Source organism: Tursiops truncatus, chromosome 14 (genome assembly GCF_011762595.2).
Source record: "Tursiops truncatus isolate mTurTru1 chromosome 14, mTurTru1.mat.Y, whole genome shotgun sequence".
Classification (NCBI taxonomy): domain Eukaryota; kingdom Metazoa; phylum Chordata; class Mammalia; order Artiodactyla; family Delphinidae; genus Tursiops; species Tursiops truncatus.
The window spans coordinates 53,355,896-53,383,775 of record NC_047047.1 but is presented as its reverse complement, the minus strand read 5'-3'; the positions used below and the strand labels follow the sequence as shown (position 1 = coordinate 53,383,775).

General features: G+C 35.2%; 1 protein-coding gene across 2 annotated transcripts in view; it reads right to left on the bottom strand.

The window, feature by feature from the left end:
* LRPPRC (leucine rich pentatricopeptide repeat containing) overlaps window positions 1–27,880 on the bottom strand; it is a 103,157-nt gene that overhangs the window by 57,770 nt on the left and 17,507 nt on the right. For both annotated transcript variants that reach the window (XM_019942883.3, XM_019942882.3), the window contains exons 4-15: window positions 23,196–23,317; window positions 23,033–23,091; window positions 22,269–22,355; window positions 21,525–21,651; window positions 21,047–21,191; window positions 20,588–20,733; window positions 20,226–20,331; window positions 20,037–20,144; window positions 14,688–14,806; window positions 12,884–12,977; window positions 9,685–9,751; window positions 672–699 (exon numbers count right to left, since the gene is read on the bottom strand). In XM_019942883.3, the coding sequence (XP_019798442.1) occupies window positions 672–699; window positions 9,685–9,751; window positions 12,884–12,977; window positions 14,688–14,806; window positions 20,037–20,144; window positions 20,226–20,331; window positions 20,588–20,733; window positions 21,047–21,191; window positions 21,525–21,651; window positions 22,269–22,355; window positions 23,033–23,091; window positions 23,196–23,317 (1,208 nt within the window). The remainder of the gene's footprint in view (window positions 1–671; window positions 700–9,684; window positions 9,752–12,883; window positions 12,978–14,687; window positions 14,807–20,036; window positions 20,145–20,225; window positions 20,332–20,587; window positions 20,734–21,046; window positions 21,192–21,524; window positions 21,652–22,268; window positions 22,356–23,032; window positions 23,092–23,195; window positions 23,318–27,880) is intronic.

Here is a 27,880-nt window from a genome sequence, read left to right as displayed (position 1 = left end):
CAGACATGACAGCCAAATTTAACACCACATTTTGAACAAAGACACATTTAATAAACCAATGAAAAATCTTTCTAGTCAAAAAATTAGTTCTAAATATAAATATCTCAACCATATATTATAACTGACTATACAGTTTGAATGGCAGTTTAATACTAAAAACAGAACTGAATGAAAATAAGATTTTAAAAATTATTTAAATTGGGAATTCCAATCAATAATGTGCATTCTGATTTTATTAAGCTACAAATATTCTTGTAATTCAGCATAAGGATCATTGTACTTCCTGCATAAAAGCAGTTAACTTCTTAAAAAGATAACAGTTTAAAATTTATTTGTATATCATTCATATATAGATATACATGTAGATACACAAACATATACACACATGCATATATTTTTAAAAATAATTATTAAATCTGTATGGTTACTGCAATAACGTTAACAGTTGTTTTTTGGAAAAGTTGAAAACCTTATGAAGAATTTAGGACAAAGTAAAGGATCACTTCAATAATAAATTTCATGCTCCAGGAAAGTAGTTTTAAAACTAAAATGACCAACTTGAAGATTCTAAATTCACTTAATTTATAATGATACATGACAAATATATGAAGCTATTATAACTTTTGCTTTTTATATACCATGTTATGATTTGCAATATTACGAATACTTACCTTGCTCCAAAGATTTATATTCATAGACCTGCAGGGGGCAGCAAAGGATTAAAAATAAACCCAAAAGTTTAAGAAACATTTTTAAGTTAAAAGACACTAGCAATTATTATATGCAATGCATACAGATCAAAGTCCTAAAAAATGTAAGTAAATAAGTGTTTCCAAATTCAAGGTGAATTTTCAAGCCAAGGTAATTTAGAAAGATTGACTCTCATTTACTTCGAACCCTCAAAATAAGATTTACTGATTCTTGCTCTTGCTCTGATTCAAGAACAAGAATCAGTAAATCTTGGGGTCCCAGTTTGATGGAGCAGGATATTTGCATGGTCTCAAAGTGTCTACCCAAGACTGCTTATGACTTGTAATGGTAAAGACAGTAACCACATAATGGAGAAATCGAACCAATATCTTCACTGAGTGATCAAAATTAATACCACTAATGAAATGCTGATGGACACATTTTATTTTTAATTTTGTTTTTTTTTTTTGCGGTACGTGGGCCTCTCACTGTTGTGGCCTCTCCCGTTGCGGAGCACACGCTCCGGACGCGCAGGCTCAGCGGCCATGGCTCACTGGCCCAGCCGCTCCGCGGCATGTGGGATCTTCCCGGACCGGGGCACGAACCCGTGTCCCCTGCATCGGCAGGCAGACTCTCAACCACTGCACCACCAGGGAAGCCCTGATGGACACATTTTAGATTTAATTCCCTGAGAAGGACAGAACATCACTCCTGCGGTATTCCAATCAGGGATGTAACATGAAACTAATCATGGGGAACCATGAGGAACATTCTAGAAAATAACCAGCCTGTATTCTCCAAAACTACTAATGTCATAAACGACAAAGCCTGAAGAACTGTTCCAGATCAGAGAAAATTAAAGAGAAAAGACAACTAACATCCATCCCTGAACTGGATTCTGTTCTGTTCTGGAGGAAAAAAAAAAGAAGAGCGAGAAAGAGAAAATAATTGATAAAACTGGTATATGAGCTATATTAGATAAAAATATTCCATCAACGTTAAATTTCCTGAATTTGTCAACTGTGATGGAGTTGTGTTAAGGGAACATCCTTGTTCTGTAGAATTATATACTGACATATTTAAGGATAAAGGGTCATGACATATGCAACCTAAGCCCAAATAGTTCCAAAAAATTAAAATTTATATATACATGCATGTATAAATAGATGGAAAGAATGTATAATGATAATGTCAAAAATGCTAAAAGTTAAATAAATGGGATATATAAAGGTTCTCTGTACTACTCTTGTAATTTTCTATAAATGTGAAATTATTTCAGGAAAGCAAAAAGAACGGCTCACCCAAATTCTGACTGTTTAAATGAAAAATCATTTACAAAACTGGGTAACCAATGAACCCTAGTCTTACACTATTTAAGCTTTGTAAACTTAATGTCTATAAGCTTTGTATATTTAAGTCAAACACAGAATCTACTTTAAAGAGACTAGTTACATTTTAATGATAATTTTACAATGCGAATATGATTTATATATTTATTATAATTATCTATATTATACTTAACATTGTAAAATACCCACAAAACTTACAGGCCTTTTTAAAAATTCATAGCCCTCTTTAAACTTGAGGTTGGGTAGTTTAGGGTGGACTGTTTTGGTATAGTGAGTTAATAAGGCACTTATTTCAACTTTAAAAACATTCAGAATGAACTACTGACACACATGACTACTTGGATGGATTTCAGGGACATTACGCTGAGTGAAAAAAGGCCAATCTCAAAATATGATATACTCTATGAGTCCAGTTATATAATCTTTGCAAACTAAAATTATAAAAATTGAGAACAAATTAGTGGCTGCCATAGGTTAGGGATGGTGGATGGGAGATAAAGAGGTACTGGGGGCAGGGGGTAATTTGTAGTGATGGCATAGTTCTGTATCTTCACTGCAGTAATGGTTACACAAATCCATACGTGTGATAAAATGAGATGTAACCACTGGGGGAAAATGGATGGAGAGTATACAGGCCCTTTGTGTCCTATCTTTGCAACTTCCATGACTCCATAAGTACTTCAAAACAAAAAATAAAAACATGTTCCATGCCCCTCTAGAATCCTCTGCCTTATGATAAAAACCATCCCTCCTACTAAAGCACATTAAGAAAAAGTTTTGAAAAAGATGAAATCTTATTAGTAAGTGGGGGAAAAAAATGTTTACGAAGCCCTGCATTTAATAGTGTTTCTTCCAGTTTTGGAAAAAACTCTTTGAGTAATCAGTTAGCAGAAGACATGATAAACTGACCTAAAAATTATATCTCTAGGCTGAACTGGAAGACAATCTCTCAACTGTTACAAGAAAGTTTTTCATCTCATCCATCCACTGATTACAGAGCAGCCTCCTCTGACTACCTGACACTTCCATATGTTAAAAAAAAAATTTTTTTTTTTTTTGGGCCAAATAGTAAGTGAAAGAAGAGTGAGCACTCAAAATATGAAGATATGGACTTCCCTGGCAGTCCAGCAGGTAAGACTCCACGCTCCCAGTGCAGGGGGCCCGGGTTCAATCCCTGGTCAGGGAACTAGATACCACATGCATGCCACTACTAAGAAGCCCACATGCCACTACTAAGAAGCCCGCATGCCGTAACTAAGAAGTCTGCACGCCGCAACTAAAGATCCCTCATGCCTCAAAGAAGATCCTGCGTGCTGCAACTAAGGCCTGGCGCAGCCAAAATAAATTAATTAGTTAAAAAAAAAGAAGATAAAATGCTGTGCAGTGAAGAATAAGATACACTAAAAATCTATATTGATAAAAAAATCAGTCATCTTTTTTGGTTAGGCTAGAATCTGCTTTAATTCCAAGAAATCTGAACCTGTAGATAGATGCTTACCACACCTAAGGAACTGGCGTCGGGGGTGGTGGTGCTGGGGAGGAAGGTGGGAATAAGGGGAGTAGGGAAATCAGCTTGCAAGGACTTGAGAAGCCAATGCCCAAAAGTGCACAATATTAAGTGGCAAGATTTGCAGTGGTTTGTCATCTGTCCTGTACCATGGACCCCTTTGGGACTTCGGTGAATTCGTTTTCTCAATTACTGTTAGTTTTGTCAGGTGTGATAACATTACAGTGGTTGTTTTATTTAAAGTAAGTTCTGAGGTATATACGAGACAGAATGACAAGAGGTCCATAATTTTAAACAGTCTAGGGGAAAAAAGGGGGGTGGGGGTGGGGAAGGAATAAATGAAACAAGACTGCCCAAATCTTAACTGTTGAAGCTGGGCAGTGGCTACTTTGGAGTTCTACTTTCGTGAATGATTGAAAGCTCCATAATGAAAAATAAACACATACCATCTCTGGTCTAAATTTTACATCTCTATTCTAACTCTCAGCATTAATAAACTGGGCTTTCTTTTTAAGAAAAGCTACTTTAATCATATCTTTCATCAAACATCAACTTAATGTAGAACAAAAAGTATCCCTAAGATAGTAAATTGCCATCAAACCTGGCATGAAGTACCTAGGGAAGGCACAGAGGCAAACTTTCAAAATTGTACATACATCTAAAGTAACTGAAAATGACTAAAAGCACTACCTTGAATGTGAAGCTTCATGACAGATGGCACAGGTCCAGAAAAAACAAACTAAAAAACCCCACACAGAATCTTTTCAACTAAGCTGTGTGAAGGATAGTTAACACTTCTTCATCACACACTCAATCCGTGCAATCTGGCTTCTGGCCCCAAACCTCCACTGAAAGTACTCTTACTATTACCACTCATCTCAATTCAAAATTCAACTAACACCTTCTGGTCCCCTTTGATTAAGTTTTGAGTAGCATCACTGGAAGACCTGCCAGTCTTCCAGTGATGCTACTCAATCTGTTTCAGAAATTCTCCTTCCCTAGGTGCTCCTTAAAAACAATCCTCTGTACTAGGTTCCAAGTGCATTTTATTTTTTAATTTTTAAGACAATCCTGCAAGCAGGCATTTAAATTCCCTGTTTCACAGAAGAAGAAACAGACTCAGAAAGGCTAAGTTTAGAATTATCTTCACCGGAAGTTCCACGGGCACCTAAAAGGATCCCACGAATTGTTGATTATCTCTTGCTGTTGTCCTATTCCCCCACCTACCGTTACCAGTACCCTTTTCTCCCCGCTTCAAATAGCCACTGTCAGTCTTAACCTTCATTATGTCAATCTTTCAGCGGCTGAAAGCCATGACTCAAGGTCTAAACTTCATAACTTAGAATGAGAGCAATTGTGAAGAGCCCCAGGCTACCACTTTGGCTTTATTTCTTGCCATTATTTCATGGGCAACCATTATGTCAATCTATCATCAGGTTCCCAAATGCACTGTTCCCTCAGCTTCAATGCCTTTGCCTGGAATGCCCTTCCTTCCCCTGGGCAAATGCTTATTCATCCTTTAACCTCAGTTCAGCACCTTCTCTACACATCTTGCCCTGACCCATTCCTCCCCTAACCTTGGCAGAAAGAGACAGTGATTCAGTTATATATACATATATATATATATTCTTTTTCATTATGGTTTATTACAGGATATTGAATATAGTTCCCTGTGCTATACAGTAGGACCTGTTGTTTATCTCTTTTATATATAGTAGTTTGCATCTGCTAATCCTAAACTCCTAATTTATTCCTCCACCCATTTCACCTTTGGTAACCATAAGTTTGTGTTCTGTGGCTGTGAGTGTTTCTGTTTTGTAAATAAGTTCACTCGTATCATATTTTAGATTCCACATAAAAGTGATATATGACATTTGTCTTTCTGACTTACTTCACTTAGCATGATAATCTCTAGGTCTCTCCATGTTGCAGCAAATGGCATTGTTTCATTCTTTTTATGGCTGAATAGTATTCCATTGTGTGTGTGTGTGTGTGCGTGTGCATGTGTACACACCACATCTTCTTTATCCATTCAGATAGTGTCTTCTCCTCTATATATTCATAATTATCAAGATAAGTTTGCAGTTGCTTTCCTATTTTCTGGTACCTAGTTAACAAGTTGGGGGCAAGAAGATTCCTATTCATTCCTGAATTACCTATTACCTCACAGTCCCAGCCCTTAACACACGCTAAGAGCTAATATTTCCTGAGTACTCACAAACTGTACTTCATGAAGTACTTCCCTTCTCCTTGTAAAAATGTCATGAGTGGGAGCCTCACTGGCTGACTGAAAAGAGGAACTTAACACCTGGCACTTAACTTGGTTGACTGTGACAGGGCAAGTGTCAGAAACTTGATTTTTTTCAACATGTGAAAGGCAGCTCTGCTCCAATGGTACAGATTCCCACTTGTCAAGTTCAAACTCTTGCCATTGGGTCAGAAAAATCTCTCCTTATATCACACAGAACTCTTTATCTATGGACTACGAAGACTTAAGTGCCTCCAAGCCAATTCTCAAACATTTCTCTTTTTGGTATTTGCCAACCAAATTTTGAACTATCTTCAGCGACATTTTGTCTCTTAGAAGTGACTCAATATTTCTGGGGTGGAGTTTTCACTAATATACAAAATGTACACTGCCTTCCTTCTCATTTGAACTTTTTTCAGCTGGAACTATTGTTAAGAGGAAAGAAAGTCTTATTCATACTAAACATATTCTTGCCCTGGATTTGACAGAAGAACTCACTAACTTTACCAGAGTAAATGCCCTTTCAAATACTTCAAAATAGCTTTATTTTTTAAAAAAAATTTTAAAGTAAAAATTCCCTAATAACCTTGAATAATCTCATCCTAACTAATAGCAATACTGAATTTTAAACATTTTATATAGGTGACTTCGCCTCTATAGGCTACCAGTTTGGTTTATACACTGGGAAACTTCGGGAAGGCATGACACTTAATTGGTATTCAATGACCATCTCCTGAGCTTATCAATTTACAGAAATACTAGCTTGCCACTTAAACACCACTCTCAACATATATGAAGAAAATAGTGTTGGTCTTTCAAAAATATTGTGGGATAGCATAAAAAATTAATCTGGGCCCAAATAGGTTACAGAACACATGGGAGGAACTACTGCCTCTTGGACCATGGATCTACCACTATTAGGCAGGTAATACTAAAGGCAGATAACTCTTACAAAAATTGCATTCCAATACCGAAATGCACATCCAAGTTTCCCTTAGAATTAGCTGAAGTGACTATGCTATCTCATTTAATGTTTTATAACTTATTTCTGATAACTATGAATAATTTTTTCTGGTAACTTTAAGTGAATCTCTTATGGGCTAATCCTTATAGGAGCTGCAGGAGTCTACTGGCAATACCAATCAGTTTGGTTTTCAGAACAGCTTTCAGTCACTCAGCCAATTCTAAAGTTGCCAGAAGAGTACAACAGGACCCTGAGAAGCATGTGATAGGTGACTGTTTCAAAAGCTGTACTGAATGTACTGACAAAGGGGTTTGAAAATATATATACTATTTGGCTCAGCATCAAATGAAAGAATAGAAGGCTACATTAATGCCAAGATAATGGACTGTAATGACTACGTTTTGAATTTTTAATAGTTTTGGGGGTGGGAGGAAAAGAAAGAAATTACCTCTGGTCAAATACTTCAGATTTTGCACATTCTTATGATTAATGCCAAATTACCACAACCTGAAACTTTTCGGTATCTACAAGAAGAAATTCATCAACATAACACAGTTTTAGAACCTACAGATTTAAAATATTTCTCTGGAAGGGACTAATTAAAACTTGTTTTTATAGGGCAGACTATCAGAGCAGAGAGACCTTGACAAATACAGAGCCCTGGAGAACTGCAGAGGGTTGTCCTCAGGCTTCAGCTAAGTACTGATAAGCACGTTCGAGTGAAGAAACAATCTGAAGTCCAGGAAACTACCTGAGAACTTTCCAGAAGCTCAAAAAAGACAATTCCCAGAACCCACACATGGAATTGGAATAGTTCACATTCCTAATAATCTCAAAATACATGGGCTAGCAGATAGAATTATCAGTATCAGGAGGATACTACCTTAATAGTAGGGCTTGACTACTTTAGTGGGAATAATCCTAGACTAAAAGCTGCTCTAGGACTTCCCTGGTGGCGCAGTGGTTGGAAGCCCGCCTGCCAATGCAGGGGACACAGGTTCGTGCCCCAGTCCGGGAAGATCCCACATGCCGCGGAGCGGCTGGGCCCATGTGCCATGGCCACTGGGCCTGCGCGTCCGGAGCCTGTGCTCCACAGCGGGAGAGGCCGCGGCAGTGAGAGGTCCACGTACCGCAAAAAAAAAAAAAAGAAGTGTCGGATTTGTGAAACATAACAACTGCCTTTCAAACTGACTAAGAAAAATAATAAAGGTAAAGAAGGAAATACCCATCGTCTGGAAGTTTATATGAAAAACTTTTTTTCAAGTCTTTTGTCAAGGACAATTATATGAAAAGTCACTATATTTCACTTCATAATGCATTATGGGTTCTTGTTTTAAAATCTGGCTCTACTAGCATTTTTATCTACTTGATTATGTGTTCTGTATTTTCAAACTTTATAGGCACAGACCTTGTTTTTTTTTTTTTTCTTAACTTCAGGAAAACAGCAATTATTTAAATGTATGTAGGTGTATAAGAGGAGTGGAATTGCACTGGCTAAATAAAGAATGGCAACAAGAATCCCTCCTACTTGTTCTATCTCTTCTTGCCTGCAATGGAGGTTCCGGAGATGTCAACAGAAAACCTAGTGCTTCCATCAACAAACAGTCTAAAAATTACTGGGATCAATATCAGAAGTCATTAACATTATAAACAAAGAAAGAATGACAATATTAGAAACTTACCCTTTTGCAACCACCTCTGCTAACAGCTGATTCAACAAGGACTACCAATGGCTACTATCACCACTGAGTGAAAGGTGCTAGGAAACAGGGTAGACACACTATCTCAAAGTATCACCCCACAGACGCCTTACTAATTACAAAGGAGATGAGGTTCCTTTGCAAGGAAGAGAAGTGGGGGCCACCAATGTAAGCAAATGATCAAAATTAGCTGATGGCACCAAAGTTAGACACCTGACATTATATTCCTTAAGAACTGCCAATCACCTATGAAATATACTTGCTAAAAATGTTCAATCTGAGTCTGATCGTGAGGGAAAAATTAGGTAAACACAAAATATGAGAGGGACATTCTATAGAGAAAGAAGCCTCGACTCTTTCCCCACCACCACCAAAAAAGTAGGGAATTGTTTTTAAGAGAATAAAGAGCTAGCAATCAAATACCATGCATGAACTTAACTGAATCCTCAAAAAGTAAAACAGCTGTAAAAGAATTTCAGAACAGCTGGGACAATCTTAACGCAATGTATATTAGCTGATATTATAGTATTGTTAATTTTTAGGAGTGATACTGGTATTGTGATTACATAGATGATGACCTTATTTTTAAGAGAGATATATTGAAGGATCCAGTATCATGATGTCTACAACTTCAAGGAGTTCAGCAAAAAAGGAGAAAAAGTGTATATATGTATATGTATATGTCCATATGTATATATTATAGAAAAAGTGTATGAGAGAGAAAGCAAGTTAATATGGCAAAATATCAACAATTGGTGATCTACATAAAGGGTATGTGAGTATTTCCTTTACCACTCAACTTGTCTTTATGTTTGAATATTTTCAAAACAACAAAATTGGGAAAAAAGGTCATTAACATTCCCTGAGCACACCAAGGAGGAGAGTAGTATTACACTGAATAAAATTCCTCTTGTAATTAAATGCTCAAAGTATAAATCAAATATACATGCAAATTTGTCTATAACTCCAACCTGCCATATTCAAAGAGTGCTTTCTTTTTTTGAAACAAGACCTCTACTAAATCAGTATGAATTTCTTGGAATAGATGATAAAAAAAGGCAGCCTAAACTCACAACTACTTAGTAGGAAGAATAAAATAGATAAGGTTATTTCAGGTAACTAGTATACTGGAAGATAAGAGTATCTGTTTCTTTCCTCACACAGTAGGTCAAAAAGGAGAAATCAGTCTATATTCAGGCAAAGATTATATAAGGTGATCATCTTACCTCCTAAAGCCTAGAATTAGGCTGCCTCTCAATGAAGCAAATGAGAGAGGCAATGTATTTGATTCCACTGCAAAAGAAAATAATCATCATAAAACCCCAGACCAAAACCAAAATCTTAAATTATCAATTTATTTGAAAGCACATTTATACCAACACCTTTCAATTTTCATCTGGGAAATATTATTTTTAAAATGTTAAAGTTTGCATACAAAGTTAATTAGAAATTGCAGAAATATATACCGGCAATATAAGCTATCCTTTTAAAACACTTTACTTTATTTACATAAATCTATACAACTAATGAATTTATAAATATTCTTTTCTATAAATGGCAATTAACTAATCTACCAGCATACTCAAAGTCAGTCTGGTACACATACCAAGGCTGTATGTTACTGGACAACATGGCACTATGAAGGGAGAGACTGTAACTACCCTTTAAAGACAGAAGATGAGGGGGAAAGTTCTTTTCTGAGAGTGTTGTTGGATTCTGTTGAACCACTCACACTTCCTCATTCTATTTTCCACATGATCTATGACCTGCATTCATGCAAGAGTGACAACCTAAAGTCATAATAACCTCTTTACCTCTGTTATGTAACTGATTTATACTGATCTTTCACTTTTCTGATGATTTGTTTGCTCTACTATTCATTTTGGTATTTATACAGCCTTGTATGTTTCAATGCTGACATTCTAAGCCTGATTTGCCTTAGTATAAGAATCAGGCCTTAATGCATAAGACCTGGTTCTCCACATAACCCTTGCCATAATTATCTTGGGACAGAATCACAGTAGGCATATCCTGAATTTATTTTTTCCTGTCATTATATTAAAATGGTGCCATGTTATAAGTAATTGTTTTAATCTTTTCAGTATATATGCAAAGCAGCTGCTGAATGATTCAAGAGGGATGGAATTAGATAGGAACTCGTAGTGGAGGCAAATTCTGAAGACAGAATTAATAAATACAGTTTAGGTAAAGATTAAGGTAGCTGGTTAACTTAAAAAAAAAACTCATGGGAAAAATCACAGTAGGTTTTAATATTTGCTCATCTCCCTAAATATGAATAAAAATTTAACCCACACACACAAGGAGAAATACTTTAGACTGACTGTTAGATCCCTTGAACAGGAAGCATAAGTTTCTCAGTGGTTTCATGTGGCATTTAAAACTCTAAAAATCGTCTCTGAAATGAGCTGTATTTAGTCACTCAGGAATTTTAAAGTGGACACACCACATGCTTTTCGGTAACCTTTAATTTTGCTTGATCAAATTAATTTCCATGCCTATAAAATCAAGTGGGAAAATGTTTCTTACTACTCCACAAACTTGATCAAAATAAGCCATTTAATAAGTCAGGGGGATGGAATGTACAGCATGGTGACTACAGTTAATAATACTATATTTCATATGTGAAAGTTGTTGAGAGAGTAGATCTTTGAAATCCTCATCACAAGAAAAAAAACTTTTTGTAACCACGTATGTGGACGAATGTTAACCAGACTTACTATCGTGACCACTTTGCAATATACACAAATATTGAATCATTATGTTGTACACCTGAAACTAATATATTATATATCAACTATACCTCAATTTAAAAAAAAAAAAGACAAGCCATTTACTTTTCTCTACTACCTGCCATTCCTTGTAGTAACCAAAAGTGCCTATCTATAAGCAGCCTACAGGGAATACCAGCAATTATAGAACTAACTGCTCTTCAAAGATCTGTAATTCAAAGGGTGAGGAAGCTGAAATCTTCTTTAGTCTTTAAGTTCATGGTATTTTTCTTTTTCACATTTAATAAACAACCTCTTGGAAACTTATTTCTAAACTATTCAAATTAGCATTTTACAGAATATTATCAAGTTTTTATTCACTAAAAAGGTGACCGAAAAAAAAAAAAAAAAAAAAGGTGACCAGAAACATCTCAGCAAGCTGGAAGGCTGCTGACAAAAAGCATCTAGTTTCCTTAGCAACAAACAAATGTGAAAAATTTCAAGAGATTGACAATGAAGTGGAATGGATGGTATGATAAAGGGAAAAGGCAGCTCTCATGTATCCACCTTATGCACCTAGATTCCTCAGCTAATGCTTCTGTTTTCATCTTGTCAGTATGGAAAATCTATATATTATACAGAGTAGAAGGCAAAATCAATACTCTCGGATAGCAGCCAGCATTAATACTCAACTTTACACTCAAATAACTACACCTCTAACAGTCAACGCTTTCATACTGAACACTTCGCCTTCCCCTTTATAATAATACAATAAACTATTTTAAATACCTCAAACACAGATAATATATACCAGTAATCTGGTTTTAACAAAGCTTCCACTTACACAATTTGAATATACATTAATAAAATCTTAACTTTTAACATTTCAGTGTGCTAGAAATTGATGTTTGTATATTTATTTTTAAATGATATCTCTTTCACAAGATATGAAACACTGTCAAGATAATGCCATAGATATGTCAAAAATTAAAATTAAAAAATGTCTAATTTATTAAATTAAAACATAGTATAGTGGAAGAATAAGTTCATAAGATTAGATGATCTTGGTTCTGACTCAATCACTAACTTTGGGCAAATCATTTAACATCTCTCTGCCTTTCTTCATCTATCAATGGAGGAAGTTTATTAACATGTGATGAACGTTGTAAAGCACCCTATCATTTATAAGTGTTTGGAAACATTTACTGTGTTTTTAATAATGAGGACTGGGAGATGGCTTCGTGTAACTTAGGGCCATAATAAGCATTAGTTTAGAAAACACTTTCAAAAGCAAGATCTCATATGGTTCTCACAACTCCCACAAGGTAGACAGATAGGCAATACTATCCCATTTCATAAAACTGAAAGAACAATACGGGTATTTGTTTCAGGTCCTATAATCAGCAGGTAAATTATAAATATGGACCCAAGTCCTCTGGGTCCCCAGTCCAACCTAACACCATGTTATCTCCAAGGTCCTATTAACTTTAAAGTTACTTCCAAATTATCTACAAGTTAAACTCATAAACTATCTTATAAGACTAACTTAAATAAAACATATAAAAACTTCCTTGCTTTTGAGGAAAATACTTTCAACTACCTGAGGCAGGCAGTGAGGGCATGAACCACCCTGTATGCCCTCAAAAGTAACTGAAATTAACACCTGTCAAGCTTTCTTCTAATGCTGCATACTTACAAAATGATAAAATATAGTCTAAGTTTCCATTTACTGCTTCAATTCTCAATTCAGCTTGAGAAAATATACTATCTTCATGTAGACATCCATTTTCCTAGGGATAAAGCATATTTCAATGATAATACACCTCAGCTAAAAATATTTTGATATGTCATTCAAACTTCCTGTTTTCCCATTTCTTTATATGACCGTATTCTGATAATCCTTCATTTAAAAAAGACCGTTTTCTAAAATAATGCAAATAAACTGAATAACCAAACTTCAGCAAAAGCTATGAGATACAGTCCCAACATCCCAAATTAAATGCTTATCTTCAAATTCATATAATCTGTTACCCTTAGAGTGTCTTTCTTCTAGGAAGAGTTTACTATTGAAGACATTAGAACAATTCTCTAATTAACAACAAAATGAAAATTGAATGCACTGATCTAAAATGGTATTTTAAGACATATAATGAGGTAAAGATCAAATTTATTTTTATTTAACTTCAAATGGCTAATGACTTATCTCAACATCGTATTTAATAATTTAAGTATATGGGCTGAAATTTAGCCAAACATGTTTACTGAACCACTTTATAATAATAGCACAATATTGAAAATTAACTAATCAATAATAAGAAATGAATAAAGATAAATTACAGTATATCCACACAATAAAACATCATACAAACATAAACAATTATTTGTGGAATTACACACTATAATGTAAAGGTGCCGTGAAAAAAGTAGGTTTTGGGGAAAAAGAACGTGGGAAAATTACTTTTTTAACAGTAAAATATGTATAGCACAGTGTCAAAATACACTGTTAAATACTCAGGGAAGAAAGGTAAAGACACTCAAGACATAAACTCTCCCTTGAAGAGGACTGGAATTATGAAATCATTTCAACGAAAGAAAAGAACACTCTAACACAATATTAGAAAAATAAAGGCATTATGTGAATAACCACCTAGGAAACAGGTCTTCTGAACAAAATATTTCTTACTAAAATGTGTGATACTCCGCCATGTTGTTCCTAATTGCATAGCACTTTATTCTGAAAATGGAAAGTGTAACCATTGCTGCCCCAGTGCACTGGGTCAATTTTTCATATGCCCCTTTATAAATGCCTTACTTATTCTGGTGGGCACAGGAATTATCTGGCAGGAAAACAATGCTCTGGGGTCAAACAAAAGATTACTTACAAAAAAAAAAAAAAACAGAATAGTAAATATACTAAGAGTTTATTATGAAAATTCATATAGAAGTGAAAAGTAATATTCAAAAATGAAAGGTGCAGTTGCACTGTAGAGTGGGATTAAAGAGTGAAACTTTCATTTAAATTTTATCTGATATTGACATACTGTCTTTTCAACACACAAGAAAAATACTACTTCACCTTTATAAGACTTTTAAGTTTAGTAGCTACAGATCCTAGACTTCCCTGGTGGTCCCGTGGGTAAGATTCCATACTCCCAATGCAGGGGGCCCAGGTTCGATCCCTGGTAGGGGAACTAGATCCCGTACGCATGCTGCAACTAAGAGTTCACATGCCACAACTAAGAAGCCTGAATGTCACAACTAAAGATCCCACATGCCACAACTAAGACCTGGTGCAGCCAAAATAAATAAATAAATATTTAAAAAACAAAAAACTACAGCTGTTACACTAACCAATATTTTTACAAAGCTTCAGAAAATTATATACCAACATAACCATTTTAGTCTCAGCTCAGTGACTTTTTTTTTTCTTTGATTACCACAAAACATTAGGGAGGAAAAATGTTCTTCAATTATGAAATTAAAACCACACTTGCACTCACCTGCAAAATAGCACGAACTGACTTTACACTATCAAAGCATGGAAACACGTAATTTATGTATGTCTCCTGATCAGGAGTTACTCCTATTTCATGCATTTCTTTGAGGACTTCAACTATACCTGTAAAATCAAATTTAGAAGCACAAAGATGAGAAACTTGGAATAAATTAACAAAAAATCAAAAAGTTCAGTTCATTTACTTTCTGAATTATAATGTAGGAAAAGTACTCAGCATTTTGTTTATCTGAAAGAGAAAGAACAACAGAACTGGATAATAAGATGATAAATGAAAAAATTTTATTGCTCCTTCCTTCATCTCTCCCTATTAATTCAGGAGAAAGTGCTAAGGAAATACCCTAGAAATTAAAAGAAAAATGAAAACAAGCAAGATGCTTAGTAATTTCCAGTATCCCAATTGAACAGAGATCATAAAACAGCACTGCTATCACAGAGCAATATGGATCTACAAAATAAAACTTGACATGACGAAATACTGCAGAGAGAAGGGATTAGAGGAATGGGATGAGAGGAAATCTTTCCAAGACAAAAGTGTTGTTTTTTTTTTTTGCAGTACGCGGGCCTCTCACTGTTGTGGCCTCTCCTGTTGCAGAGCACAGGCTCCGGACGCGCAGGCTCAGCGGCCATGGCTCACGGGCCTAGCCGCTCCACGGCATGTGGGATCCTCCCAGACCGGGACACGAACCCGTGTCCCCTGCACCAGCAGGCTGACTCTCAACCACTGTGCCACCAGGGAAGCCCTGTGCTCTTCTTCATATGCAAAGATTACTAAGCACCTGACAGGAGGACATAGCTGCTTTTCTTTTCTTTTCAGCTGCTTTTCAATTACTTGTAATAGTCTTGTGCTAATCTAATGTCCTCAATGTCCCTTCTGGCCAGTATTGACTGCTTTGTCTGATAAGACACTACAGAGAAGTGACAAAACAAAAACAGGTTTTGCAATTTAAAGAGACCTACCTTTCAACCCGGGTTCTTCCACTTAATGGCAGTGTAAATCTGAGCAAGTAACTCCACTTTTCTGAGCCATTTTCTTAGCTTACACACTAGAAATGGCAATATGCCAGAACCGTGCCTTCTAGACACTTTAACATGTACCTTTTGGCTTGATCCTTCTACCCACCATCCATGGATTAAGCAAGGCAATACGGTCAAGGCACTCAATAAATAGAACAATTTTCTGACCTATAAGAGTTCATGCTTATTGAATGGATAGAAGCAAAGTAACAAAAATTGTAAATATTACCCACAGGTATGGAAGAAATTTTGTGGTCTAGGCCTACAGGAAGATGGAGGACAATAGAAAAAACAGAACATACTGAACAAAAAGAACCGCAGTATTACAACTCAGTTTAGATCAATATATCAGGTTCATACTAACAAGGCTTTCATTTCAGCCTACTGGGTAGGCAGGGAGAAGGGGGGTGTATACTTCTCTATTTAAATAAAGCTGGAAATGCCTTTAGAAGTCCAATAATCTGTATTTTAACAAAAGTGTTAAAGTAAGCGATTTCTTCAAGATCAGAGACGTGTCTTGAAAAAGAAACCTTGTCTCCTAATTGCTGGCAGGTGCTTGTAACACTACAAAACTGCAAAAACCTACACTTTTCTCTCCAATCAGAAGGATGTGGGATCAAGTCATTTTGCATACAGGAATGATAATACAGCTACCTATTTACTTCTCAGGATGGTCATTAAAAATAAAAAAAATAAAAAAAATGTGTGAAACCCTAAAAATACTAAACAAATGTTAATAGTAACAGTGGGGCTTCCCTGGTGGCGCAATGGTTGAGAGTCCGCCTGCCGATGCAGGGGACATGGGTTCGTGCCCCGGTCCGGGAAGATCCCACATGCCGCGGAGCGGCTGGGCCCGTGAGCCATGGCCGCTGAGCCTGCGCGTCTGGAGCCTGTGCTCCGCAACGGGAGAGGCCACAACAGTGAGAGGCCCGCGTAAAAAAAAAAAAAAAAAAAAAAAAAAATTAACAGTGATTTAATTTTTTTAGCTGTCTTGAAATACTCTAATAATTTCTAAAATTTAGCATAAGGTAACTCTTAATGTTTGAAAACAGGCCAACAAATTGATTGCAGATAGAAGATTCCTATTCCTATACAAACACTTCCCCTCATCATCTATGCCTCAAATATATTTTATTCTCTTAGTTCATTTTTCCAATAATGTTTTTCAGGGAGAGGAGTGCATTCTGCTCATTTAGATGACCTGGGTTGGTAGCATTTGTAACTCATGTATCTTTCCAACTGAAACTAAAGCAGGTTTAAGAAAACCTGGGTTCACACCATTGCTCAGCCAAGTTCAATCACTCCCTCAAGCACTCTGAGGAAGCACACAAGGATATTCCCTTCAGTAACTATAGTTGGACAGGAAGAGGGAAACACTTCTCAATAAGGAGAAAGAAAGGTGATTGATCTGACATACCTACAAATATCCTCCTCAAAAATACAATTCATATTTCTTTTTAAAATAAAGATTAAAATAATCATATATTAACTTAGATAAACGAGGATCCCAACCTCTGTGAACTTAGAAAATCTAAACAATCTAGTAAAAATATTTCAAATGTAGGCACAAGAAAGTTTATGAATCTAAAGGAAAGTCTCCATTCAAAAAGTTTTATAAGAATTAAAGTAGTTCAAACTATTGGGAAAGATATATGGTTTTCCTGAACAAATTCCACCAACTAGGACTCTTTACTCCACATAATTTTAGACTCTGCCCAGAGCGCTCACTTTACGAGGAGGCAATTTCTTACTTTTTAAAAAGTATCATCTACTCAACCATTCACTCAACTGGCATTTAGGTTTTCATACCAGCCCTTCCTTTTATATTTTACCTGTTTTATATTCTTATTTTCATGTTTCCTAAATATACCAAGGGATGTAGATAATCCCTCAATCACTCTGCATTATTTCCTCTCACTTGGGCCAATTTGCTAAAATTCTAAGAGAGGACTTTTCCATTTGCACAACAGAGAAAAATACTAGCAAGATAAGCCATGAGGAAGTCATTATAAGAATCTTTTTTAAGGGTTGGCCAAATTTGCAGCCAGGAAAATTCTAGAATTCAATGAAAGTTTGATCATCCTATTGTTGAACACTTGGTTCAGTCTGATCTGACCTCCACATACCTTTCTTTGATTTCCTGAAGGGTTTTATTTATTCCTTATGAAACACTCCTCTACATCCTCCATCTCTGTAGCCATTATTTTCTTCTGTTAATTATTTATTTCTACCAGTTTATAATGACTTTCCCCAGACAAAGAACAAATTCACTGCACTAAAAAGAATCTTACTTTCTTATCTTACACTGAAGAAACTATATAGAATATATACAGCCATTTCCCTGTTACATGAAGAAAAGACTGTAGAATACATACTTTACTCTATTTCAGGACTTCCTACAAAGGAGAAAGTACTTTTTAAAAACTGTAAAACAGCTGACAATCTCTCGTACTCTCAAGTTAACTTTCCAGCTTTCCTATTTTTCCAGTTAAAACCTTCACTGATTAAAAAACTTGGTACCACTTTTAAAATATGTCCTTAATGCCAAAATCGATACCTAATTTTTAACCAATAGCTAAGAATTTTTATAAAACAAGTACGGCATATTTACAAGTGTCTAATATGGAGGTGTTACGGTATTAAAAATAAGTATTTACAACAGGAGGACAAAAATCCTAGTTCTAATCCCAGCACTTCTGACAACTAGATGTGGAACCTAAGATCAGCCACTGAATCTCTCTGGGCTCTCAGTTCCTTCATTAATATAATGTGAGCTTTCAACAAGGCACCTTTGATTCTACGATTCTAAGAAAAAAATGGCTTCAAGATAAAGTCCACTTTTCTACTAGTTTGAGCTACAACTATGGAAAGAATTACCTGAATTCTTTCATGTTTACTAAGTAGTAAAAATGTAGTAACCAATTCAAGTCTAGATACCATGATAGGCTGAGAAAAGGAAATTTACCTGATGAATAAACAAACATTTCAACAGGAGTACCAAAAGTATTTTCATATCTGTGTATTGTGGACAATACTAACATGGCCAAAGATTTTCATGGAATGATGTAAACTTTCTGTGGTTCAAAAATACTAGGATTAAAGGTTAACTCTTAGAGTTTTCAGAACTGGAGGATATGCAAAGAGTTAATCAACTAGCATATTGTTTTCACAAAAATTTTTCTAAAAAGGATTTAGAGACTTTTACAGCCAGAAACAATTAGGGAATACTTGTTTCACTATTTCCTTTAAACCAGAAGACGGCTATATATTTAAATAAAATTGCAATATGAAAGTCTGCTAAAAGCACTTTTTTTTTGTTGTTTGTGCATTTTGTTTGTCACCCAATGTCATACTAACAACTCTGCATCTCATTCTAAAGCACATTATACGGCGCGATAAAATGAAAAAGACCATTTTTTGTTTCCCCAAGGGGGAAGTACTTCTGTTAAAAGCATCTTTTTATGAGACTACTCTTTCTGAATTACCAATAATGCAAACCAAAGAATTAGATACTGTACTCTAAAATTTAATATTTGTTCAATTCTTATTCATATCCTATAGACATCCCATGTGTACAGGTAAAAGTATGCTAAATGCTTAAACGTACTTAAGAACCTGAAAGATTGAACATTTCTGTCCTTCAATCAGTTGGCTGTCAGGTCATGAGCATTCATTTTGCAATAAAAGTTTTCCTGCCTTTCCTATTATTTTAACTCAGCTCAGTTAAGAAGAAATAGACTGGTTCACAAAGAAAATGGTCTGATTGTATATATTTTATCTTTAATAAGGCTAAACTAATTTCAAACACTGTAAGTATGTAAAATCAAGAACTAAAGAGTTTTTTGAAAAACTTAAAAACAGTGAACTATTTAAAACCACAATCACAAGTCTGAATATCAAGATCAGAGATGAATTAAGAAATGAAATTAAGCGCTTCCCTGGTGGCGCAGTGGTTGGGAGTCCGCCTGCCGACACAGGGGACACGGGTTCGTGCCCTGGTCCAGGAAGATCCCACAGGCCGCGGAGTGGCTGGGCCTGTGAGCTATGGCCACTGAGCCTGCGCATTCGGAGCCTGTGCTCTGCAACGGGAGAGGCCACAACAGTGAGAGGCCCGTGTACCGCAAAAAAAAAATGAAATTAAGATGAAAGAAATCCATTATGTTTGTTTTTTAAACGTTTACCTAATACTTTACTACGACTTAATTCTATTTTCTCATAAGATCTAATAAGCATGTTTTCCCAAATAATTAAATGTGTGTAGAAACTGTTATACTGGATATCTAAACCACTATTAAATCTGTAAAAGGTAAAACCTAACCTTGAACATTTTTCTCCTTCTGATGTCCAACTAGTAATGGCCAGAAATAATGAGTTCTGATAGGAAAACCTTCTTCCTTCAGAGCCTTCATTAGAGCTTTTGCCAAATCTGAAAGAGACACCATAAAATATTACAAAGCTACCTCAGCAAAACTTACTTATGTGGGTTTCAATTACGAGAATATAGTACCCATTTTTTTGGCTAGTAAAGCACAGTGGAGTGTGAACTGGAAAGGAGATGTGTGCATCTGGGCTTCCTTTAACTTCTTACAGTAGTCTTTAAGCTTCTCTGCAGGCTAGAAAAGAAAGGCACCACATCAGCTGAATCTGCAAATATCCTACCATTTGACCTTCTGCAAATATTCTACCACTTTTGAGATAAAAAATTTGAACTTCTCACCCTCTTTCTATCCAATAATCTTCCAACACAAAAACAAACTTCTCTTAATATTTATAGTTTGTCTAATCTCATAATACGTTCTCTTATTTTAAAGAATATTATTTCACTACCAATTACATTGTCTACAAAGAAAAAATGGACTATGTAAATACCGTATTCATAGTCACACAGTGTCGTAAAAAGAAACTGCCAAAGTCACTCAGACTGTCTTCCCTTGATATAGGACATGCTAATAAAATCTGCAATGCTGTATCTTCCAATTTTTCTGTGACTAAAAGCAAAATGAGGTTCATTGTATCTGGAAAGAAAACAAAGACATCTTTTGTTACCGATTTGAACAATATTTCTACACTGCTACCAATATGAAAGACAAACTTATGAACTACAAATACGAAAAGGATTTATCTGCCTACATGATAGTGAAACACTTCCAAATCAAAACATTCCCACGTATTCATTCACTCAAGTTTTTCAGTTTATTAAGTTGACTTTAAAAGAATCCTATGTTCATCCACCACAATACCCTATTGTTAAAGAATGCCTTTTCCATCATGTAGAAATAGTAATTCTTATTTTTAGAAAAATCATGAAAGTAAAAATTGTAAAACTACCTGGAATATATCTTCTTTCATATGTAATTTTTTCCAAAATTTCTGAGACATATTGAGGATATCCAGCTTTACTGAAGCTAAAGATAATTTGCAATATATCACGATCCATAAGGTAAAGATCAGACTTCTCCACTTTCTCCAGGGTCTATAGACAGTTCCAGAAATTAGAAGAACAAGTTAGACACAAGTTTGTTTTTTTTATTAAAGCTAAATAAATTAAAATACCAAGATTTTAAAAAATTAGAAACACATACCATCTAAAGGTTTAAGACTTCTCTTATGAAACAGAAAAACATTCTATTCCAACAATAACTGTTACATCAACACCAAAGTACTGAACTATAGTAAGAATTCTCTTTCAAGACTGTCTACAAGAGATATCTTTAAAAACATATAAACTACACTTTTCTGCATCCTGCAAAATGTAGCACAGTTTATACAAATGATTTTAAAGTATGTTTATTTATATAAGTCACACCTGTTTAACATGGTCAATGTCACCCTTCTCGGCATATGCATTCAACAGTGCTAGGTATGTGTCTGGACCAGGCTCAATTCCAGCCTCTTTCATCACTGTGAGAATATTTTCTGCATTCTCCATATCTCTGTAAGTTAATTCAAAGAAAATAAAATAGATTACCATAATACTGCCAAATGTCATATCATTTAATCTAGAAAGTATTACTTACGCTTATTAAAATTAAAATTCTTAAGTACCATTTAGAATTGTAACATCAGAAAAGAATAAATACATATTAAACTGGTAACAGATTTCTGAAATAATAAAGATCATAAACATCTCAAATTTTTATAGGTAACTTTTCCAAAAGAGAAACCAAATTAAATAATAATTACATAGACATTAAATAACGTGCCCTCTTTCACTTGGTATGTTGTGACTTAAATTTACCTTTTTAGGAAAGAATAACATTTAGTAAATTATTCTTCAAAAATAAAAATATTTTCCAGGTCACTAGCAGAGTAGTTAATAAACTTTACAAAGTCAGTTACCTTGGATCAAGTCCAATTTTTAAAACTGAAATCTTCAAATAAAAGTTTGATGAAACAGATAAATTTAAGAATAATTTATTTTAAGATGTGCATGTTCTACCACACACACTCAAGATTTTTTTTGAGAGATAAACATAGTTTAAGAATTTTCCACAATAATTTTCTGTAATTTAAATCTCACTTGAGAATAAAACCTTAGGTGGAACATTACCCAGCTCTTGCATGCCCTGTAACAAGAGCACTGAATACTGCCTCTGTGACTGGAAGATCCTTAGTTTTCATAAATCCAAGAATCTTGCTGCAACAAAAGAGAAATAAAAATACTTCTTGGAAATACACATGAAAAACACCTTTTACAACATGTGCACACAAAATTCCACTCCTTGAAGTTCTATCAATAGTCTTGAAGTACTCTTGTTAAAAACACTAGGTAAGTTTTAAAAATCTGATTGTTTCTTCTGTACTAATTAACCTTTAAAAAGCATAAAGTTTAGTGATTCATTTCATTAAAAATGAGATTGTACATTTCAATTTATTTCTTATTTCCTAAACCCTCCATCCAAAAGTATTAATAAATTTTACATGAGCAGAGAAATGTCATAACTAATTTTATACAAATCACTGAAAAAAGAATATTATCAGTTTTATAAATGAATACAGTGTAAATGGTTAAGAACATTTACTTTTGGAAACAGCAATTAAAAAAAAAGTAAAGTCAGCTTTGTACCTCAACAATTTTAAACTTCTGCTCCAGTAAATGAAATTTTTAATTAAAATAGCAATTTTCAATTACACTTCCCCTTTTACAAAATTTTATATTTTATCTAAGTCATATGACCAAATTTGCTAGGTTAAAATACTTCTGAAATAATTTTTTTACTAAGTAGAAACTTAAAAAAAAAAGAATGAAAATATTCTAGGTTTACAAGACTTACAAATTTGTTCGCTTAAACATACATTCATAGAACTACATACCTGGCACCTTCAATATCTCCCATATTACAATAAGCAGCAATCAACCTTTGGTATGTCACCTGTCAATGAAATGGGCCAGTTAATACTGCCTAAAAATTTTTTTTTTCTGGGTAAAAATAAAAGTGGATATGACCAATAAACATTTATAATAGCAACTACTTACTCGATTTGGTTGAATGTTTGCTTTCTCCATTTTTTCCAAGAAGTCAGTTGGTGAAAATTTATACTCATTTTGAAGGTAGACTTTAAGCAAAGCATTATAGTGACTTACATCATACACAGTACCTACAAATGAAATTTAAATCAAATTTTTGGAAGAGCACTTAAAGTCATACCCTTTAACACAACTGAAATATGTGCACCTAAATGTAACAAACAAGGAGGGTAAAATGATCACTTCAGCATTATACCCCGTATTTAGACCCACCTATATAGAAATTCTGCCAGAACAGAGGAAACTAAGTACACAAGAGAATAATTACTGAATTAATGGACAGTTACAAGTAACTGCCTATTCAAGGATTAAAAGTTCTCTTACTTATGAAGCACAGTATTCCCTTCCTGTTAGAAAATGCTGACAAGACCCCTGTATTTTTTTTTAACATATTTATTGGAGTATAATTGCTTTACAATGCTGTGTTAGTTTCTGCTTTATAACAAAGTGAATCAGCTATACATATACATATATCCCCATATCTCCTCCCTCTTGAGTCTCCCTCCCACCCTCCCTATCCCACCCCTCTAGGTGGTCACAAAGCATCAAGCTCATCTCACTGTGCTATGCGGCTGCTTCCCACTATCTATTTTACATTTGGTAGTATATGTAAGTCCATGCCAATCTCTCACTTCTTCCCAGCTTACCCTTCCCCCTCCCCATGTCCTCAAGTCCATTCTCTACATCTGTGTCTTTATTCCTGTCCTGCCCCTAGGTTCTTCAGAACCATTTTTTGTTTTATTTTTTTAGATTCCATATATATGTGTTAGCATACGGTATTTCTTTTTCTCTTTCTGACTTACTTCACTGTGTATGACAGCCTCTAGGTCCATCCACCTCAATACAAATAACTCAATTTCATTTCTTTTTATGGCTGAGTAATATTCCATTGTACATATGTGCCACATCTTTATCCATTCATCTGTCAATGGACACTTAGGTTGCTTCCATGTCCTGGCTATTGTAAATAGTGCTGCAATGAACACTGTGGTACATGACTCTTTTTGAATTATGGTTTTCTCAGGGTATATGCCAGTAGTGGGATTGCTGGGTCATATGGTAGTTCTATTTTTAGTTGTTTAAGGAACCTCCATACTGTTCTCCATAATGGCTATATCAGTTTACATTCCCACCAACAGTGCAAGAGGGTTCCCTTTTCTCCACACCCTCTCCAGCATTTATTGTTTGTAGATTTTTTGATGATGGCCATTCTGGTGTGGGGTGATACCTCAATGTATTTTTGATTTGCATTTCTCTAATGATTAGTGATGTTGAGCATCTTTTCATGAGTTTGTTGGCAATTTGTATATCTTCTTTGGAGAAATATCTAGTTAGGTCTTCTGCCCATTTTTGGATTGGGTTGTTTGTTTTTTTGACATTGAGCTGCATGAGCTGCTTATAAATTTTGGAGATTAATCCTTTGTCAGTTGCTTCATTTGCAAATATTTTCTCCCATTCTGAGGGTTGTCTTTTGGTCTTGTTTATGGTTTCCTTTGCTGTGCAAAAGCTTTGAAGTTTCATTAGGTCCCATTTGTTTATTTTTGTTTTGATTTCCATTTCTCTAGGAGGTGGGTCAAAATGGATCTTGCTGTGATTTATGTCATAGAGTGTTCTGCCTATGTTTTCCTCTAAGAGTTTTATAATAGTAAGACCCCTACATTTAAAGTGGCTGAAAGATTTTTCCTTATAAAGCAGTCCTTGCCACATTACAGATACCCTGAGATGGATGAATTGTGACTGCAGTTGTTATATACAGGTAGGACTGTGCTAACAATTTTGCTTATTTACTAACCAGGCTACTCAGTGTTTGAAGGCTCCATTTCCACTCCATTTCTAGTTGCTGAACACCATTTCTAGTCTGCTATTGTTAATTACCTGTATTCCAATGCCCTTTGTTTTCTTTCTATGTTTTTTGTTTTTGTTTTTGTTTTTGTTTGCAGTATGCAGGCCTCTCACTGCTGTGGCCTCTCCCGTCGCGGAGCACAGGCTCCGGACGCGCAGGCTCAGCGGCCATGGCTCACGGGCCCAGCCACTCCGTGGCATGTGGGATCCCCCCGGACCAGGGCACAAACCCGTGTCCCCCGCATCGGCAGGCGGACTCTCAACCACTGCGCCACCAGGGAAGCCCTCTTTCTATGTTTATCTTGCCTAAGGCCATATCAATTAAGGTTACCACTCAGCCTTACCATACCAACGCACAACATGACATCAGGGTTACCATATCAATACAGTGCTAACATGTTTTACTAAATTATCAGGAATTAAATTTTATATCTTTATTCAACTGCCTGTGGCTACACAGGCCTGTGGTGTCAGTTTGACATTCAAAGCAGTAGAGTCCTGTTCTATTAAATTAAAACTTGTTTTTAACCTTAGACATGTAGTGTATTTACTATGTTTCAGGCACTGTACTAAGTGTTCTGCATACAGAGGTTGAATTACTCTTCACAACAGCTTTCAGGAAGGTACTGTTATCATCCCCATCTTACAGATTAGGAAAACTGACTCTTCCATTTACCCAAGGCCACAAGGCTAGTATATGACCATAAATTTGAATGTAGGTAGTCTGCCTTGAGAGCCCAATCTCTTAACCATTGTAATACTTTATACAGGGCCTTATAGGAAACCATATGCAAGTCCACATCTGTAATATAATTAGGCAACAGGGTTACCATGTAGTGTCTGAGAACTTTCAAAAAACCATCACCTCAAGCTGAACTCTTAACAATGGTTGGCTACAGCTCTAAGGCTGAGGAAGTTATATTCTATAATTTTATAAAGGTATTTACTCTAGTGTGCTGGAAAAGCTGAGGAAACTGCTGAAAATCCAGATAAGTAACATCTACTCTGGATTTTCATAGATTTTAGTCAAGATCAATGTTAACATAACTGGGTTTCATTTCTTTATTTCTGCCACATTGACATGGTTCTACAGATGACAAAAACGTTTCTGTGAAATTCAGTAAAAATTTTATCCCCATATTTACTATTATGTCTAGTTAATTTCATGGGTCATTTCTTGAAGAATAATATTTTAAAAATACATAGTGTATCTTTCATAGAGTAAATTAAAATCTTTAAAATTTAAATTAAAAACTCAAAGTTTAGGGACATAATCCTAAAATATCTTACTTTAATAATCAAAAGCTATATAATAGCATTTCCTTATGTACCTTACCATATACCCTTATACCTCTAATACTATCTCATGGCTCTGGCTCTGCTGTCCATTACTTTTAATGTTTTAATATTATGTTCTTGTTCAATCTCATTATGTAATAATTTTGTAAATTGTCATCCACTTACATTTATCTTATACTTATTTTGTTCAAACCTGAAAGAATATCCTAAAATATTACTATTTTAGATAAAAGCCAGGTTTCTTGCTAGATTAGTGCTCATCCATTGGTGTATTTCGGATAATTATTCTCTCTTCCATGTATTACCTTGTGCTTGCCCACAGTAAAAGTTACCTGTCACTTTTCTGTCATCTCACAGGGCTTTTTATGTGTAGTTATGTTAATTAGCTTGGCATTTTACTGTTCAAGAAAAATATGGTGTCATCTGAAAACTTTAAGATGTCATTATATAGTCCCCTTCATTAAGATTATATAAATATATTAAATGTGGACCTGTCCTTAATACCAATACTTAAAAACATGTTTGCACTTTTTTGTTCAGAGTAGTTTTTATCCCTCCCTACCTTTGTCTCTAAACCAGAGTTCTAGTGATCAAAGTTTTTTGCAATCCCAAATAGATTAACAGCCTTTGTAAGAAATAGTTTTCTAAAAAAATTACATCTATCTTTTTCCAAAATGTGATTATTTTCTTAGAGAATTTTTTTTAAGTTAGATTTGACTGACTGGCCCCAAGAGTGGAACTGGGTGTCTGGGGAACATAGGTCAAAGCCTTTCACTATAAACTTTATTGAACCTTTTGCATTTGAACCACGTTAATATTAACAGATTTACTATTTAATGAAGTAGAATTTGAATTTTTTTGAAGTCAAGTTAAATTTGCTTGAACATTTTCTACAATTTCAACTATTACTACTTTAGTACCCAACATGTGCAAAACACTGGAAGATTCATGACAAAGATCTAAATATGAATAAGATAAGATCATCAGCCTCCAAGAGAAGAATATCTATTAAAAAGACAAATTCAGGGACTTCCCTGGTGGCGCAGTGGTTAAGAGTCCACTTGCCAGTACAGGAGACACAGGTTCAATCCCTGGTCCAGGAAGATCCCACATGCCCCGGAGCAACTAAGCTCGTGTGCCACAACTGCTGAGACCGCGTGCCATAACTACTGAAACCCACATGCCTAGAGTCCGTGCTCCGCAACAAGAAAACCCACCACAATGAGAAGTCCACACACCACAACACAGAGTAGCTGCCACTCACTGCAACTAGAGAAAGCCCGCGTGCAGCAACGAAGACCCAATGCAGCCAAAGAAAAAAAAAGACAAACTCACAATTCTAATGCAGGAAACTGATGAGACACTAATTGGGACTGGAGGTAAAACTCTAGAAAGGAGGGATTTAAATTATAGCTTGAAAAATGGATTGACTTAAAGAGTAATAAACAAAAGAACACTCCAGAAAAGATAAATAACCTGAATAAAAAAACTTA